Genomic DNA, 19,999 nt, shown 5'->3' with positions numbered 1-19,999 from the left:
AATTAATTTTATTATATTTATATATATCTACGTGCGTGTGTAATGGATTTGTCCCTTGCTGAAATATTAAAAAAAAAAAGGAAAAGAAAAAAGAAAGAAAATTATTCTTAGCATAGTTTCTAGGTTTTTGAATCAATAGAGGGCGAGGAATTGTTGCTTAGAGATGTTATGCAGTCGGTATCTACGACGCGGTGCGTAGGTAACGACGACTGCGTAGGTTTTGTTGTGTGCTGAAGCTTGATGTTCCGTTAACGATCCACATGGTAGCAGCAGTTTTTCTGGAATGCGCTGATGAGTATTAGATGTCCCTGACATATAAAAAAGAAATAGAAGTTTATTTCTTTTTTAAAAGTAATTTTTTTTGCAAATATGTATTCCAGGATCTTTTCCTTTATTTTTCTATTGAATATATGTAGCAACAGAGAGCAAACTTTATGCATTTTTGCGACCTTGGCTTTAGTTATGTTGATCTACTAATACAATTGTCGATGCCATTAGGACATGCCATGTGTATTAAGAAGTTTTCACATAATCCACCTGTAACATAGGTACGCTCTTTTAAACTATTGCGTTAAGTATATTTATTGAGACTGAATGGAATAGTGACATTTAGATTCTTCAATGAATGTTTTCGAAACAGAAATTTTGATGAATGCTTAAGTAGTCTTGAGATTGTTGGACGGGAAATTGTTGCCACCAAAGGTTGGTCGATTGGTAGAGCCTCTGCTAATAATGGCTCGCAAAAACTTAAGCAAGTTTGAGCGCGGTTAGTAGTTGGAAGGCGTTCAATCGTTCGATGCTGTTGGTTACACTCTCCCTCGATGAGTCTTTGGACTCCCTGGAGGTGTCACATAATGATAATATTAACATCAGCCGTAGAGATGCAGTTCCGTTATTTTAGTCAGGAATATAATATTAAGACGACATTTTAATGAGTGCTTTGTACAGATTTTTGTAAGTATTTTATTTATGCTTTACAGGGCTCGTTACTATTCTTGTTGAATATTCTTTTCTCAAATTAGATGAAGAATTAGCAGAATAGTTTTTATTTTTTTTTTATTTTTATTCTAAATGACTTATGGTTCCATTTAAGGATGGTTCATTTTGTATCATTAATATAATGATTTGTATAAAACTGGATTTGACTGTAAACGTAGTACTCTATTACCGTAATCATAATTTTAAAACGAAGCACTACTACCAATGTGGAATTTGCAAATTATTTTTTAAGTGACCCCCACTCCCTCATCTCATGTACTATAGGTTATTAAACCTATAATACCTTTTCTTTCCTTTCGTATTGTTTTAATATAAGTTCAGAAAAGCAACAAGTTCATACATGTCACTCTGGTAATTGTTATCTTCATGAATAGTGATTATCATCATCATCTTCTTTTCTATTCATGGCAGGTTGAGTTCCTCAAAGTCTTTTTCTGCTGTCTTTTTATGAAGTTCTATTATGGGGGTAATGCTGTCAATCCATTTCTTTCTTGGATTTCCTCTGCTGGGCTGTCCTTCAATTCTGCCATTTAATAATATGTTTGGTAGTCTTTCTGGGTTCATTCTTGAAGCATGTCCAAACCAACTTAGTTGACTCCTTTTTAGTGCTGTAATTATTGTTTCTTTAAAGTTAAGTTCTTCTCTGACTTTTTCATTTGTGTTTTGTTATGTCCAATTTGTTCTATTGATTTTTCTTAGGCATTTCATTTCAAAAGCATTGAGTTTATCCATTTCTTTTTTTTTTCTTAAGATCCAGCATTCTGAACCATAGAGTACTGTGGGAATTATCATTGTTTTATATATCTTTAATTTGAGTTCTATGCTTAATCTTTTATCGTTCCATGTTTTTTGTAGTCTGCCCATTGTTATCCATCCGTTATTCATTCTGTGTTTTATGGTTTCAAAATATTCTATATCTTCAATGAACACTAATCCTAGGTAATTGAATTGCTTTACTTATTCTATATTATTGTTTCCTATTTTCATTTGGATTGCTTCCCTTTTTCTTCCTATTACAATTAGTTTTGTTTTACTAAAATTGATTTTCATATCATATTTGTTACTTGTTTGATGCAACTTGGTCAGGATATTTTCTAATTTTTCTTGGCTGTCTGTAGTGATAACTATGTTGTCAGCATACTTATATGTGTTATATTTCTTCCATTTACAGTTATGCCTTCACACATCTGTAGTCCTTGGTCTACTACTTCTTTTAGCTACAGGTTGAATAAATATGGTGACAATGGACAGCCTTGCATATGTACTTTTAGTATTGATTAAAAAAACAATGCATGCCTTCTACTTCTCTTTTGAAGATAGCACACAGAACTTTGTGCAAAGCATTTCTTCACTTATTTTATATTTTTAAGTACCTTTATTTTTATCACATTATTTCAAGTAAATAAGATGAAAATCCTTTCCCTTTTTTTTTTTTTTTTTTCACAAACCATATTATTTATAGATATAGGTATATGAAATGCACTATTTTTTGGTAACCAAGAATACACACCAAAGTCAAGTAGTAACATCACTCACTGTATGCAGCATCAGTCATGTAATAGTGCACAGTGGAGATAAAGAAAAGGTGATGTAGATAAAAAAAAATCGATATTAGAATTAAAAAAAAAGCCACACAAAATATGATCCAAAACACCCAACAATGCATAATAAAATTAGCAAAGTAGGCAACAATAATAAGACACAAATCCGATGCACAGGTGCAGATGCTTATTAAAAAAAAAAAAAAGATAAAGCAGATACCTAAAGATATTTGTTTGTTTTGTGCTGGGACAGGTATAATGTAGAATGCAAAAGGAGAAACATAACAGAAGCAGTCAAAGAAAATGAAAAGCTCCAGCTGAAACTCTGCAGTACCATGGTTACCATGAAAGCTAACCTGATCTTTTAAAATTAGTGAAACTAAGTCATCCTTCTTGATACATCCATAGCAATACTAGAAATGTGGGTGGTGCAAATTGGACACCTCTGACTTATTGAAAGGCAGTCTGATCTATTGACCTTGAGAGTCAGTGAAACCAACATATGACCACCTATGTGGAAACAGAAACAGCTATGAAAAGCAATGCATTCACCAATAAACACGTTACCAAACACCGTTAATGTGCAGCCCTTGAAAAAAAAAATGCACCAACTAATAATGCGTGCAGACACACACAAAAGAAAACAAAGATACCTCATGAAAATAAAAAAAGAAGTACACATATCACATCACCTCTTGAAAAATAAATGCCAATTACAATAAACATAAAAAAACTACAAACAATATAATGCGCAAAACAGTACATGAAATACACTTCTAAAAATACCCTTATCACAAACCACTAAAAAATGAATAACACCATATTCACAAAAAGAAGTTAACAAATCACTGTTCTGAATGCAGTTTATTATTTAAATGTGTATTTTGTATTGTATGTTGATTGTGTGGTTTTGCAGTCGTTAATTTCTGAAGCTTGTTTACTTATCTGTATCACATTTTCCAATCTCCAATTTTTGTCATGTGATTGATGGCATTTCCATTGACTTGATCACATGATCTTGCTGCGTCCTCAGTTATTGTAAAGCAATGCATTTGTATACTAATTGCATAACACTGGCACTTTTTTATTTATGTAAATATTTTTAATCATTTTAGGTTGTTTTAAGTGTACAATTCCCAATTTGGAAACACTTCAGTGAGAAATCTTTGGACAATACAGATATCTCTGTATAATTATTATTATCAGAGAGATACAGGAAGTCAAGGATTCATCAATGGTGGCTATACATCACTCACACCAGCTGTCATTCCATCTCTTAAACTCATTCACACTGGATGCACTCACTACTTCAACAGGCAAATTGTTCCAAACACTCACTTCTCCACAAGAGAAAAATCTAGCTCTCACAGCTTTCTTAACTGCACAGAAAAAATCTAACTTCCACTGATGCCCACTTGACCTCTCTTTACCTTCCATATAATTTCATCACTTGATTATGAGGGTGGTTCTATAAGTTTCTGGCCTGACTAATTTCTATAGGTGATAGAAAGAAAGCAACTGTCATTTTTCAACATAATCTCCTTTTACTTCAACACTTTTCACATCTTTGAATGAACATTTCTGTGACCTTGACAAAATAATCTGTACTTTGTCTGCAAAATGGCCTAAAACTGCATCTTTCACCTCATTGTCTTCTGCAAAATTTCTTCCTCGAAGGTCTTTCTTCAGTGTCAAGAAGAGGCAGTAGTCACTGTGTGCTAGATCTCGGCTGTAAGGTGGGTGTTCAATCTCCTGGAAGCCACAGACCTTCACTGCAGCCTTTGCAAAAGTAGCTTTATGGAGTGGAGCATTGTCATGAAGCAGGTGAATACCATGACTCAGCATTCTTCGTCTCTTCTCCTATAGTCACACAGTTTGTGTGACTAAAGGAGAAGAGTAAAGCATACCATTCTGCATTCATGGTGGTATTCCTTTCCCTGAAGTCAATCAAGAGAATTCTCTGGCAATTCCAAAAGATTGTTGATAGTCTGTGCTTTCAAGATCAAGAATGATCTTGAAAGTACAGATTGCCAAGGTCACTCAGTTCACTATGATCTTCTCAGTGGACTGAGTGATCTTGGCTTTTCTTGCAGTGCTTTGCCTGGTTTGATCCACTCCATGGATTCCCTTTTGGAAAGAGGATCATAATAAAGGACCATGGTTTCGTCGCCAGTGACAATGGATTCCAGCACTTCTCTCTGATGCTCTTTCTGAATTGAAGCTCTGACATGATGCTCAGGCCACCCACTTTGCACTGACCTCCATTCTGTGAAGCTTCTCATGAATGATGCAAAAGGCATTTGTTATAGAAAGCACCAGCCTTGCTGAGATTTCTTTGAGCTTCAGTCGTCTGTCATTGAGAAGTTCTTCTTCAACAAGAGAGACATATTCCTCAGTTATCACTTCCACAGGCCGATCATTATGATGATCATCTATGATGCTCTCTTCCTGGATGACACTGTTTAGCCCATTCCTTGGTGGTGGAATATGAAGGAAAAGCTTCCTCATAAACACCACCCAATTGCTGCTTGAAAACAGTTGGAGAAAGTCTTTCTTTCTACGGATATACAGTGATACGGATGCATTTTTCAAAATTATGGAGACAACGACCATGTTTGAATAAAAACTTTGGTTTCATATAACTAAAATCTACATTCGACATTTCGACTTTTATGTCAAGGTCATCTTCTGGAACATACAACTATACACAGAAAACAAGCTACACTACAATCAAACTGGTTTGTTAAAGATACTGACCAACCGCTACAACAATTGTTGGCCTGACCTCTGGTGAAAAAAAAAAAAAAAAAAATTATATCAATGCTAGAGTCCTATTATTAGTGTTATCTGTTGGTTGTAGAAATACATTGGGTGCAACAACAAGTATCTATCTATATACATATATTAACATCATGATTATACTTGTACATTCCAGCCAGTTGGTATGGAATGGTTTCTAATACTAGCTGAAGATTGGCTAGAGTCCTGGCTTATGCTGGATTTTATATATTAGGTAGGCTGAATGTGGGCCATCCAGATCCTTGGAATTTTCATGCCATCTTTGTTGTTGATGTTTGGGTGGTTTATCAGGATTTCACAGGCTTCCTTAAATTTCCTTTCATACCAGGTTTTTGTGTGGTATAAAGAGCGTGTGCTTTTCCAGTTGATTTGGTGTAAGGTGTTGAGCCCGTGGTCTGAGAGGCCTGCTTCCCTATAATGGTTATATTTAATGTGTCTAATGTGTTCTTTCTTATGTATAGGGATTGTCCATCCTGTTTCACCAATGTACGGTAAGTTACAGGTGCAGCAGATGCAATACACTCTATAATGTGCTAATGGGAGGAGAGGATCCTCAGAGGAGTTGAATATGGTTTTAAATTCAGTGGGTGGTTTAAAGGTGGCATTGAGGTTATAATGTTGTAGGATTCTGTTGATTTTTTCTGATAACCCTTTAATGTATGGGATGGCTATGGTTTTACTGTAATCTAGATTCGTTTTTGTTGTTGTTTTATGGAGTATTTTATTAATAGTATTTTTGTTATAGCCATTATTTATGAATGTGTTGCTGATGATTTTTAGTTCTTGTTTCAGGGCTTGTTGGTGAGAGCAAATTGTTGTAGCTCTGTTTTTAAGGGTGTTAATGACTCCATATTTTTGTGATAAATGGTGGTATGAATTAGCATGTATGTATTGGCCAGTGTGTGTCGGTTTTTGGTAGACCGTGAAGGATAGACTGCCTGAAGGAAGACATGTGACTAGTGTGTATAGGAATGGGAGTGAATTTTGATTTTCGATTTCGATGGTAAATTGTATGCGTTCGTGTTGTTTGTTCAGGTGGCTAAGGAATGTGTTTAGTGTTTGTTGCCCGTGCGGCCAGATCGCAAACACGTTGTCAATGTATCTAAGCCAGACTGTCGATCTTAGCGTGGCGAAATCAACAACCCTTTGCTCAAAGGTTTCCATGTAGAAGTTAGCGATTGGGGGGATAGTGGTCAGCCCATGGCTGTACCTTCTTTTTATAGGTAAAATTTGTTTTGCCACATGAAGTAACCGGACTGTAGTACATGGGCAAAGAGGGCTGTAATGTCGGGCAGAAATTCGTTCTGTAGTAGGAGAATTGTGTCATTGATGGGGACATTAGTGAAAAGGGCAGAAACATTGAAACTGACTAATAAGTCGGCTTTGTCGAGTGTTATGTTTTTAATTTTGTTTATAAAGTGTTGTGTGCTTTTTATGTAGGAGGGGGGGGATGACCTACCAACTCCTTGAGTGTTTCCGCTAATTTCTTGGCTAAGTGGTAATTGGGACTGTCTATTCCTTCCATGATTGGTCGAAGGGGCACATTTTGTTTGTGTATTTTTGGGACCCCATATATATTCTGGAGCAGGGGGGGGGGCATAGTGCGGTTTGAGTTTTTTTTAACCGTGTCTGGTGTCCAAGAAGTGACGGACTTGAGTAGTTTCTCTGTTTTATCCTTTATCCTTTTTGTTGGGTTATAATTTACCACTTTATGTGTGTTGTTATCGGCTACTAGTTGATTCTTCTAGTTGTTGGTGTTTATCGGTGTATTTGTGTTTATCACGGTCTACCGAAAACCGACACACACTGGGCAATACATACATGCTAATTCATACCACCACCCATCAAACAAACAAAATTATGGAGTCATTAACACCCTTAAAAACAGAGCTACAACAATTTGCTCTAACCAACAAGCCCTGAAACAAGAACTAAAAATCATCAGCGACACATTCATAAATAATGGCTATAACAAAAATACTATTAATAAAACACTCCATAAAACAACAACAAAAACGAATCTAGATTACAGTAAAACCATAGCCATCCCATAAATTAAACGGTTATCAGAAAAAATCAACAGAATCCTACAACATTATAACCTCAATGCCACTTTTAAACCACCCAATAAACCTAACACCATATTGAACTCCTCTAAGGATCCTCTCCTCCCATTAGCACTTCCTGGAATCTATTGCATCCTCTACACATGTAACTTACTGTACATGGTAAAACAGGACGGACAATCCCTATATGCAAGAAAGAACACATTAAATATAGCCATTATGGGGAAGCAGGCCTCTCAGACCACGCACTCAACACCTTAGACCAAATCAACTGGAAAAGCACCCGCTCTTTACACCACACAAAAACATGGTATGAAAGGAAATTTAAGGAAGCCTGCAAAATCCTGATAAACCATCCAAATATCAACAACAAAGATGGCATGAAAATTCCAAGGATCTGGATGGCCCACATTCAGCCTACCTAATATATAAAATCCAGCATAAGTGAGGACTCTAGCCAATCTTCAGCTAGTATTAGAAACCATTCCATACCAACTGGCTGGAATGTACAAATATAATCATGATGTTAATATATGTATATAGATAGATACTTGTTGTTGCACCCAATGTATTTCTACAACACAGATAACACTAATAATAGGACTCTAGCATTGATGTATAATTTTTTTTTTTTCACAAGAGGTCAGGCCAACAATTGTTTTAGTGGTTGGTCAGTATCTTTAATAAATCAGTTTGTGTAGTTTGTTTTCTGTGTATAGTTGTATGCTTCAGAAGATGACCTTGACATAAAGGTAGAAACGTCAAATGTAGATTTTAGTTATATTAAACTAAAGTTTTTATTCAAACACAGTAGTTGTGTATATAATTTTCAAAAATGCATTCGATCACCATGTAAGATTAAAAGAAAGGAACAGATCCACACAGCCCGCCAAAACCTAGCAACAACACAAAATCTGGTTTCAAAATTGCAATCTGAACTATCGAACTATATTAATCCAGACATTCTACAAGTACTTGAAAGAATTACTGACAATTCGGCCAAATGTACCGTGGAAAAGAATAAAGAAACACTCAAGACCAAATTCCACAGTTTGAAACAATGGCAAAATATGGCGGCCATTCACAGGATTCCATCCAGTCAGAAGACCTCCTCCCCAATAAACATGAACAATGAACAACAAACAAGGGAGACAAGGAGCAACCAACCGCTGGGAAGCAAGAACCATGTAATCAACTTATCAAGCCCCACCCTGAACAACGGCGAACTTACGCTACTGAATAAAGGACTTAATTACGCAATAGCACCTAAAAAGGTAAACAAATCGGATTTTATCTACCACATAGAAAGAGGCATCAGATCCCTACCTAACAAAATAGCCGATAAAATACGATTAGAAACTAGTAATGTAACAGAACAATCTCATAAAAACAGAACTTGCAGAAATTAAGTCATTAAAAGCCATACAAAACATAATAATAACGAAATCAGATAAAGGCAATGCCACTGTTGTGCTTGACAGGTCAACATACGTACTTCAGATGAATCAACTAGTAGCTGATAACAATTTACCCAACAATAAGGATAAAGGATAAAACAGAGAAACTACTCAAGTCCGTCACTTCTTGGCCACCAGACATGGTTAAAAAACTCAAACCCCACTGCACCCCCCCCCCCCCCCCAGAATATATGGAGTCCCCGAAAATACACAAACAAAATGTGCCCTTCGACCAGTTGTGGAAAGAATAGACAGTCCCAATTACCACTTAGCCAAGAAATTAGTGGAAACACTCAAGGAGTTGGTAAGTCAAAATTCGCTCCCGTTCCTAGACACACTAGTCACATGTCTTCCTTCAGGCAGTCTATCCTTCACGGTCTACCAAAAACCGACACACACTGGCCAATACATACATGCTAATTCATACCACCACCCATCACAAAAATATGGAGTCATTAACACCCTTAAAAACAGAGCTACAACAATTTGCTCTAACCAGCAAGCCCTGAAACAAGAACTAAAAATCATCAGCGACACATTCATAAATAATGGCTATAACAGAAGTGCTATTAATAAAATACTCCATAAAACAACAACAAAAACAAATCTAGATTACAGTAAAACCATAACCATCCCATACATTAAAGGGTTATCAGAAAAAATCAACAGAATCCTACAACATTATAACCTCAATGCCACCTTTAAACCACCCACTAAGCTTAAAAACATATTCAACTTCTCCAAGGATCCTCTCCTCCCATTAGCACATCCTGGAGTCTGTTGCATCCTCTGCACCTGTAACTTACCGTACATTGGTGAAACAGGATGGACAATCCCTATACGCAAGAAAGAACACATTAGACACATTAAATATAACCATTATGGGGAAGCAGGCCTCTCAGACCACGTGCTCAACACCTTAAACCAAATCAACTGGAAAAGCACCCGCTCTTTACCCCACACAAAAACCTGGTATGAAAGGAAATTTAAGGAAGCCTGTGAAATCCTGATAAACCACCCAAATATCAACAACAAAGATGGCATAAAAATTCCAAGAATCTGGAATGCACACATTCAGCCTACCTAATATATAAGATCCAGCATAAGTCAGGACTCTAGCCAATCTTCAGCTAGTATTAGACACCATTTCATACCAACTGGCTGGAATGTACAAGTATAATCAGGATGTTAATATATGTATATAGATAGATACCTGTTGTTGCGCCCAATGTATTTCTACAACACAGATAACACTAATAATAGGACTCTAGCATTGATGTATAATTTTTTTTTTTTTTTCTCCAGAAGTCAGGCCAACAATTGTTGTAGCTGTTGGTCAGTATCTTTAACAAACAAGTTTGATTGTAGTGTAGTTTGTTTTCTGTGTATAGTTGTATGCTCCAGAAGTTGACCTTGACATAAAGGTCGAAACGTCGAATGTAGATTTTATTTATATTAAACTAAAGTTTGTATTGAAACACGGTAGTTGTCTCCATAATTTTCAAATATGCACATGTAGATAGCCTTTCTTTGGTGAAAAATGTTATAACAGCGCGGCACTCAATTCTTAACATTATAGCCACTTAGCATGCCACATGTTAGTTAAATGAGTGCGTTCAACTGAATGACACAAGAAGGGAGTCTCCCCATAGATGGTGCTATGTCTCATGCATGGTGTTTTAAAATTGGTACGAATTTTGAATGTCAGGCCGAAAACTTTTGGAATCTACCTCGTACCTGTAACATCCTTTCAGAAGTTTATAGACCTCTATCATATCAACACTGGAGTAGTAATAAATATTCACAAAAAAAAGGTCCCAAGGACAAATGTGGAAATTACAGAGCCATTACTCTCTTGATAATGGAATCTAAGCTATATGCAAACATCTTAAAGAACAGACTAATTAAATAAACAGAAAATCATTTAGAAGAAGAACAGTGTGGTTTTTAGAAGAGGAAGAGAATACACAGATGCCTCTATCATAATACAACACATCATAGAAAAAAGAAAAGAATTTAACTTGCTCACTTTTCTTCTAATTATTGACCATGAAAAGGCATATTATCACTTGAACAGAAATCTACTCTGGAAAATATTACAAGATGATAAAATACCTCCTCAATTAATTAAAGCAATAAAAAGTCTATACAATAGAGATATATAGATATAGACTAGAAAGTCTATATATAACGTTGCATCACATTTGCAGATGGAACATTATCAGAACCTATAACTATAAATAAAGGAGTAAGACAAGGTTGCAGCTTATCCCCAATCCTGTTCAACATTTATATAAACAGAATCCTAAAAGAATGGGAAACAACTCTCAAAGATGGAATTAAACTAACAAATAATATACAGCTGAATACAATACTTCTGTTACACCTGATATCTTAGGAATATAGTATTCTCAGCTATCATGGTGTAACATGAAGAATAAATATCATAAATTAAAACCCCTGCATAAAAAAATGAATTATTTAATGGAAAATTTCTTGCATCCAGTAATATGTATAAAATGTAAGGGTTGTTGCTAAAGTAGCTGATAAAGGAAGGAATGTATTAATATCGTAATATGACTTAAAATAAGGAATTCTAACTAAATAAGTAGCTAACAAAGGAAAGTATAGATTAATATTGTAATACGATTAAAAATGAGAGTTAAGTAAATAAGTAGAACGGGGCGAGTCATAAAATACGTTATGTGAGAGATTAAGCTATTAAGTAGAATTCATAGAAAAAGTTTGAAAGGGGATTAAGTCAGGCTAGCACAAGAAAAGCAAAGCTATCGCTTAGGGCCGATCCCCAGATTGAAACATTGAGAACGGGCTTGCCGATCAAATGACGTTTAGCGGGAAAACGCCATCCTACTTGGTCGATGATAAAAAAAAAAAACAAGCAGAAGGAGGAGAAAGGAAGTAAGAAAAGGTGCCGTTAGGGGAGCAGCTATAAAAGGGTTGGTAACCCCCCTGGGGGGACACTTTTTTGGATAGTCGCTTTTGACCTTGGAGTTTGGTTTTGGTTCCGGTGGAGTTCACGAGGTTTTCCTGAGTGGCGACAGGGGTGATATCTCCTCGTCACAACACAAATGAAAGTGAGTGGGATTTCGATTCCTGTTTCCCGAGTAGGAAGCAAAGAAAAAAATTGCCATAGAGTCCTAGAAAAGGAGGGATCTTCTTCGTTTCGACGCTAGTGATAACTACGCAAAGCAGAAAGCTGTAAAGAGATCGATGTCCTCGTTGCTAATAGTAGAGCAAATATATGTGTGTTAAAGTATTCCAGAGTTACAAGAAGTTATACCAGAGGTTCGTTTGGAAAAGAATAAAGGCCCATACGAAAAGCTCAAGAAAGGTACTGTAAATCAGAACCTATGTTAGCTAGAAATTTGTCTGTGAAAAGTATTGTGATTCCAATACAGAACTGTTGAAGTTATACTAGGACTTTAGTATATGATAGAATGTGTTATGTGTAGATTGACTAGTGTTAAAGATTTGTGAATGATTAGGAGTCCTAAGGTATTTTTGCATGTCTATTATATTGCACAAGATATTTAAATGACATAATTGTGTGTTTAGTGCAAATAACGGTATAACGGAATAGTGTGAATTAAGTAATTACGTATCCTAAGAATTGAATGCTAATGTAATGTATAAAATAATTGAAATGTCACAAGTATGTGTTAGCAGTGAATAATTTGTTAATCTACTTCAGTATGAATAATCAGATAGTGTGAATTGATCTAATTTGTTCACATCAGGTGAATTTATGAATTAATGTGTATGGCGGCATAATCACAAATAGCCATATTGCTTGCTTGTAATAATTTAATGTTAGTCTTTAAGTATTTTAGTTTAGTATTTGAATTGTACCATGTTTAGAAACTTAATAAACCTTTTGTTCAATGATAAAAGAGTTGTCTGATGTTGCTAATCCAATGCACCGCTTAAAATCATCGTACCTAATCACGCGGGAAGTTTAACGTTGAGGAAAGAGATTAAGAGTCACGACTGCAATAATATTTAAATACTAAGAGATATATTCGAGATTGACTTTCTCCCTATTTATGACAACATAAATGGTGCAGTTGATAACCACTTGAAAATATTGTACTTAGTCACGCAGAAAATTTAAGTTGAGAATCGAGTTAAGTGTCACGACTGCAATAGTTACACTTTCAGATATATTTGAGTTCTTTCTCCTTGTTTATGTATGTAATATCCTAAACTAAATATCCCAAAAGGCGCAGTATAAATACAAATATTAGGGGTACTACGGGGAGCAATAACTTAGATATTGGTATAAGTTTTGGTAAAATCTCGGGCATAGAAGTTAAAAGAATATAGATAATGGGAATTTGTAAGATTAGAGTAGAAATCGTAAATTAGGACACAACACTTCATGCAGATGATCAAGTACTAATTTCAAATTCAGAAGATAAACTCCAAATTGCAACTATCCATCTAAATGAAATAACAAAACAATTTTAAATGAAAATCTCTGAAACAAAAAACAAAAGCTACGGCAATGTGTGGAAACACGATTCAAAAAGTCAAAATTACGCTTAACAATAAAATAAGACAACAAGTTATGGAATTTGAATACTTAGGAAATATAATCTTGCAATACTGATTCACAAATGGAAGCAAGACTACAAATTTACAATAAAATGAATGGCATAATTAAAAGAAATTTTGGAAAACAAATGACTAAGGAAACTCAATTAAGATTACATAATATGACCTCTAAAACATCTATCAAATTTGGAAGTAAAACTTGGATTCTAAAACAAAGAAACAGACAAAGATTGGAAGCAGCACAGATGAAGTTTTTAAGACCTCTCTTGGGACTCACTAGATTAGTGAGTCCCAGGAGAGGTCTTAAAAAGAGATTAACAGAAATAAGAGAATGATTAGATACAAAAAAACATCATACAGGAAATAGACAAATACCAGCAAAATTGGCTACACCACATGGAAAGGATCAATAGCAATAGGATTCCTAAACTAGCACTAGAATATAAACCTACAGGAAAAAGAGAGACCGTGGACGTCCAAGATTAAGATGGAAAGATCAACTTCATCTGCAGAGCAGGAACAGGACATATAAAGCCTATACCTAAATTGCACAGACAACCAGACGACAACTTAAACATTAACATGTCATGTGACATACTTGCACCTCCAGAAAAATTGCAGTATATGATTTTCCTCATATAAACCACTCTTGGTACTTTATTATAAGATGCTACGGGATTACTGAATCAAGAGTGCCTCTTAACATATTCATGCTAATTTCACAAATAATGTTACCCTCATTAGTTCAGTGCTGTATGTGAGCAGTTACTAATTTGTTAAGAAGCTTAACAGTAACAGAATAAACACCAACTGGTTCATAGTTTAATGGCCTGCTACCACCTTTCTCATACAACAACACTATCTTGGAGACACTTCCATTTCCTCCAAGTCTCATTGAACAGGCAGGTCAATTGTAATGCGAGTTACTTAGCACATTATTTTAAACACTTTGTGAAATCTCATCTTGTTCACTTCTAATTCTTACTCCTCCTCATCTCTCTCTCTCTTAGGAGTAAAACTTTGTTTACCATGATGAAATATTCTAATAGAGCAATCATTGAACATCTCCCTATATCATTGGTCTGGTGACCGAACCATTGTCTCCATCTAACAAAGTTCTAACAAAGTCATTCATCCAAAATAATTTTCTTCTTTTTAATTAAAGAAATACTTGAGATTTTCCAGGAATCATAGTGCAAGTCTCTCATATTCAAAATTTTCCTTCAGTGTATGTCAGTCACTTTCATAGCTTTATTATAATAATATAAGGGGGGGAGGGGCAGTCTGGAAAATTCTGATCTAGAACAAAAATTAATTAATTTTATGTCTTATATATCCTAAAATAAAAAGAACAAATTATTACAATTTGATGAAACATGGGGGTTAAAGAGTTTTAAGATATGTTGTTTCTTTTGGTTATATCAGTTGCTTTAATATCATTTTTGTTCTAGGTATTTATCAGAACTTTCCAGACCCCCCCCCTCTTGTAATTGCACAACTGCTCTGCTACCTTATTTTTACTTTTTTTGATAATCTCTTTCAGTTGTATTTCTCATTTGATTCCTTGGTTATTAGTTTCAATGATACTGTCACCAGACTAATAGGGAGATGTTCAGTTGATGTGAAGCTTGGGAGAGCTATTAGTAATAGCCAGTGGTGAGCTATGGAAATTTTAACAAAGGGCTTGCATCATTGATAAAAAAAAAAAAAAAAGCCTTAACCTAGCCCTTATAATACTTATATTGCGACTTTGTAGAGCTTCTGATAGATACGATAATTTCTGTAGGATATCGATCATTAATGCTAGATCTTTTAAAAATTCTAAATTGAAAAGTCTGTTTAAAAAGCCCTTATGTTTATTGTTCGATGCAAAATACTTGCATAAAGCTGGGTAATTTCTCCATAAAGCAAGAGCCGTTCGTAAACTGCAAGCTGCCCATCGGAGTCCAAACACATGGCTGATCTTTAAAATTTCGATACCAAGGTCTTTTGAAATTGTATCTAATTCTCGTTGATTTTTTGGTGATTGATGTTAAAAAGCATATAATTTATAAATAAATATTTCAAAATGATTTATTTCTTTAATGTTTTTTATCGAATTGTCTAATGCTAAGTGTAAATGATGAGCGCAATGCCAAATCACAACGTTGGGAAATTTTTGTAGAAGTTTGATTGCAACACCTGATTTGTTTCCTAACAGTACACTAGCTCAAAATGCAATGAAATGATTTTTTATATAGTTATCAGAAAATCCATATGAATTTAAAGTAGCAATTATAGTAGCATGTATACATTCCACGGTGGTATTTTCTAGTTCTACAAGATTATTAAACAAGAAGAACAAGGGGTTTGCAAATTTGAGAAAAATGTAACAAAGGGCTTTCATGAGCCCCTTATAGCTCACCACTGGTAATATCGCTGATGTTTTGGCTCTTCAAGAGAATTCAAATAAGCTGGAAAGGTGAGCAGACAAATGGGGATGTCAGTTTAATGCAGCTAAATGTAAAGTTTTAAAATTTGTGATCCACAGATGTGGAGTTATACCTGAAGAAGTAGAGGAAATAAGGAATCTTGGGATGATTGCAGATAGAGATTTGAAGTTCTGAGGACATATTGTAAAGGTTGTGAAGACATCTCAGAGAATTACTGCAGTGTTGAGGAGGATGTTGTCCATGAGAGATAAGTGTTGTGTCCCATCAGATAAAGCTTTGATCAGATCATATCTGGATTTCTGTGCTCAGATCTGGACATGGGGATTTGTAGGGGATGAAGTAACCTTGATGAGGGTGCTGATATATATATATATAACAAAAATGATATCAGAACTGTGCAATATTGATTATGAAGATAGACTGAGGGCATACAGACTGCATAGTTTGGTGGATGGAAGACAAAGGGGGGGGGAGATATGATTATTATCATGTTAGCACGGAGGAGATTTTTCATATAGTAGAACATGGGGAAGGAGCAAGAAGAAGGGAGTGGTGAGTAAAATGGTAAGAAGTTTTTCGCCTGAGAGGATGGTGAATGTGTTTAAGGAGTGATATGATAGACTTTGTGTTGACCTCCCACGATGAGTCTTGTGACTCCATGGCCGTAAGTAAAAAAAAAAAAATAGTTCACAGCTGTTTATCTTTCTCATGTGAGAACATAATCATCATTATACTTTTTTATTGTATAGCTGTATGTAAATTCCAACCTTTTAATCTAAAATTTTTTTATGTTTAATTTAAAATTTCATTTTATTTTATTTTGTCAGCTGATGATTTAATATTGAAGTTATGGCTTGTGAAACAGTGAAAGTTATAGTTCGATGCCGTCCCTTAAATCAAAGGGAAAAAGATTTAAAATGCAAAGTAAGCAGTTTTATATATTTTTATATATTTATATACCATTGCATGCACACACACACAGTGGCACACCCAGGGAGGGGGACAAGAGGTCCTGGCCCCCCCCCCCCCAAAAAGAAAAAGTTAAAAAACACTAAAAATTTTTCAAAATACTTTTCCTAATTAAAATTCATTTTTTGATTTATGTTGTGTCATGTCTTCTATTTCTATACTACTTATGAATTAGGGGTCACATAAGGTGAGAGTACCCTATAGCAGTGTTTCTCAACCTGTGGTCTACGACGATGGGACATGTGGTCCACAGGCAGACTTAAATTAACGAAATAAATATATATATTTTAATTATCCAAACAAAATAAATTAAAATTGAATAAGTAAGTAAAAATTATTGAAATAAAATGGATACTTAAAAAATAATGAAAATAGCGGCAGAATATTCATGGAATGAACATTCTGCCAGTATTTTAATTTGTAGTGGCAGAATGATGAGTAATAAAAGAGGTGTTAAGTGAACAACAATATGGCTTTATTGCTTCCACTTTCCCTTGCTGTTTTGTCAGATTTGAAGTGAACATGTGTTGTCCACATGACCACATTTCAACCAATTGCTTGTTGTTTATTGATTTTTATTGTTGAAGGGTTTCCTCCTTCAACCAAGGCTCAATATATCATCAGAAGTGCTAAGTAATACTTGGACAAAGTATGTTGTGATTTTCCAAAATACTTTTCCTAATTAAAATTCATTTTTCTATTTTGGTTGTGTCATATGTAAGGTATATTTTTAGGAAATCGTGCAACTGAAAGATAAAAGCAAGCTCCCAGTTCAGTTGAAATGCTAACTCTCTTCAACCAAATTCCATATGTGAAACTGCCATAACAACATTCACTATATATATATATTTCTTAGTTTTAACACGTTTGTGAATTTTAACACCTTCGGTTGAACTTAACTTTATTCGGTAGAACTGCTTGGGGTAGGCAAACTCACACACATCTAATTAATAACAATAGTTTTTAGTTAGATATTGTGTTTGCTGGTGCAACATATGGTTTTGCTTGAGTCTATACAGCATAGTTTCTGTATGAAGGACATGTGATTCATTAATTACTGTCATTTTTATCCCAGTTGTCTCTAATTGCACTATTTGTTGAGAAATATATTACACAGACTGCTGGTACCTTATTCACTGACATAAAAAAAGTACTTGTTTTTCTTGCCTCTGCAATATAGTGGCTATTGAGGAGGGTGTGTTGTTTACTGCGGGAGCAAGTTACTATCTCCTGCTCTGAACATGTTTCAGCTTTTTTTCATTTGTGAAGTATATGCGAAACTTTAATTTCTTTTTTTTAAAAGTAAAATCAGGCGTATGAATTATATTCGAGTAAATGCAATATCTCAATTATGGATAAGTACATTGGTACCTTCTTTAAACTGAAAAATAGCTTGGATGACAGTAATAATACAAAACGAGTCTGTAATGACAGTTTGTGTGTAGTTTCTGAAGAGAAAGAGGTCTGTAATGAATCCACAGATGGGAATCCACAGAATTCCCATCAATTTCAATGCGATAATATTAATATGCTGAATGAAAGGAAAGATTTGCTGACTTGCTGGACACTTGACCAGTGGATCTCATTCAAAGGTAAATACAATTGGTTAATTTGTTAGGAACATTTTTCTGTATTGTGACTTTTCTCCCTTTAAGGTAATTATGCCTACATTATTGTGTTATTATTCAACAATTGGTTACAGTTTTGAATGTGTATATAAATCAATATCAACAGCAGCCTGATTTCGAACGCGTGATGAAAGGAATGGTGAGGTTTGGAGCTTCCCTGTTCAAAAAGTAAATTCAATTGGTTATTTTGTATAGGGCCCCGAAACTTATTAGTTTAGAATTTAACCATTGGGAAAGCGTTTGTGTCCACCTCAAAACTCTGAAACAGAATTTGGAAACATATTTTCCGAATAACTTTTATAAGAAATTTCTGTGGGTTCATGATCCATTTCACGCTTGCAGTCACGAGAACGACCTTTCATTATCAAAAAAAAAGAACAGCTAATTGAACTTTCAAGTGACAGTGGGCCTAAAATGCAATTCCGTGATCATGGTTTGGCTCAATTCTGGATCTTGCCTTCACTGAGAAGTGAATTTCCCAAATTATCTGAAGAAGCATCGCAAATCATCATGCAGTTTTCTGCAACCTATCTTTGTGAGAAAGGATTTTCATTGCTTCTTCAAATAAAAACAAAATACAGAATTCGTCTTAGTGTGCGCCGATCTTTTTCTGAAGTTGACCAATATTGAGCCAGATAGCCAGCAACTTGCAAGAAAAGCTCATTTATGTCATTAAAAGTAAATAATAAATAATTATATCATGTTATTTATTTGTTTAATAAAAATTAAAACTTTGTTCGATGATGATACACTTTTAATTGTTTACATCCAAGTTAATTATGTTTCCATATATATTCAAAACATGCTTTTAGATTTATTATGTTATAAATGGCACAGTTTTTCCCAAATGTTGGTAATCCCCACATACGTTTTTAAAAAAATTACATAATTAGTGATCCATAGAATTGTTTTAGGCATTTTACTTGTCCTTGGGCTTAGAATGGGTAAGAAATGCTGTCCGAGCCGGGCCAGAGAGGATCGCAGGTATCATGTATTGGCCAATCATTGCCGATGCTCAGTAATAGGTTGTGTGCGATACGTTCGTATTCTGTGCTGTTTTGCATTGAGTTTGTTGAAAAGCATGTCTTGAACTTGAAACTTCTTTCCATCTCTGAAGAGTAAGTAACCTTACCATACGTAAATTCTTCAATAACATTTAAGTTAAAATTAAAATTTTAAAGTTAAATTTGTAAAACATTTTATTTTGTTTTTTGGATTTTGTGCTTCAAATTATGGCTGAAAAACGTACGCAGAGTATTTTATTGAACTATTTCAAAAAAACCAAAAAAGAATGATTCCAGTGTTAGTAGCAATGTTGGCGCTATTAATATTGTCAATACCGATTTGGATTCAGTTTCCCCAGTCATAGGTCTGACAAAACCATCGAATTATCCAGAACATCGCATGACATCGCATTTTTGAAAGAACAAACATTTAATTCTGATGATAATTTAGATGTTGTGAAAAAGTTGTGGAAATCAGAACCAAATTTTAATTTTCCTGCAACCGGTGCTGCAATTCACAACTGAAGTT

General features: G+C 34.8%; 1 protein-coding gene across 1 annotated transcript in view; it reads left to right on the top strand.

The window, feature by feature from the left end:
* The first annotated feature begins 271 nt into the window (after positions 1–271).
* The window catches only part of Kif3C (Kinesin family member 3C), a 685,271-nt gene continuing 665,543 nt past the window's right edge, over positions 272–19,999 (top strand). The window contains exons 1-2 of the mRNA XM_090406914.1: positions 272–548; positions 16,697–16,793. Of these exons, the coding sequence (XP_090263040.1) occupies positions 16,719–16,793 (75 nt within the window). The 5' untranslated portion in view covers positions 272–548; positions 16,697–16,718. The remainder of the gene's footprint in view (positions 549–16,696; positions 16,794–19,999) is intronic.

Source organism: Typopeltis vanoorti, chromosome 17 (genome assembly GCF_054136105.1).
Source record: "Typopeltis vanoorti isolate ZY-2024b chromosome 17, IOZ_Tvanoo_1.0, whole genome shotgun sequence".
Lineage (NCBI taxonomy): Eukaryota > Metazoa > Arthropoda > Arachnida > Uropygi > Thelyphonidae > Typopeltis > Typopeltis vanoorti.
The sequence above is the reverse complement of the archived record's forward strand: the minus strand, read 5'-3'. Positions and strand labels throughout refer to the sequence as shown.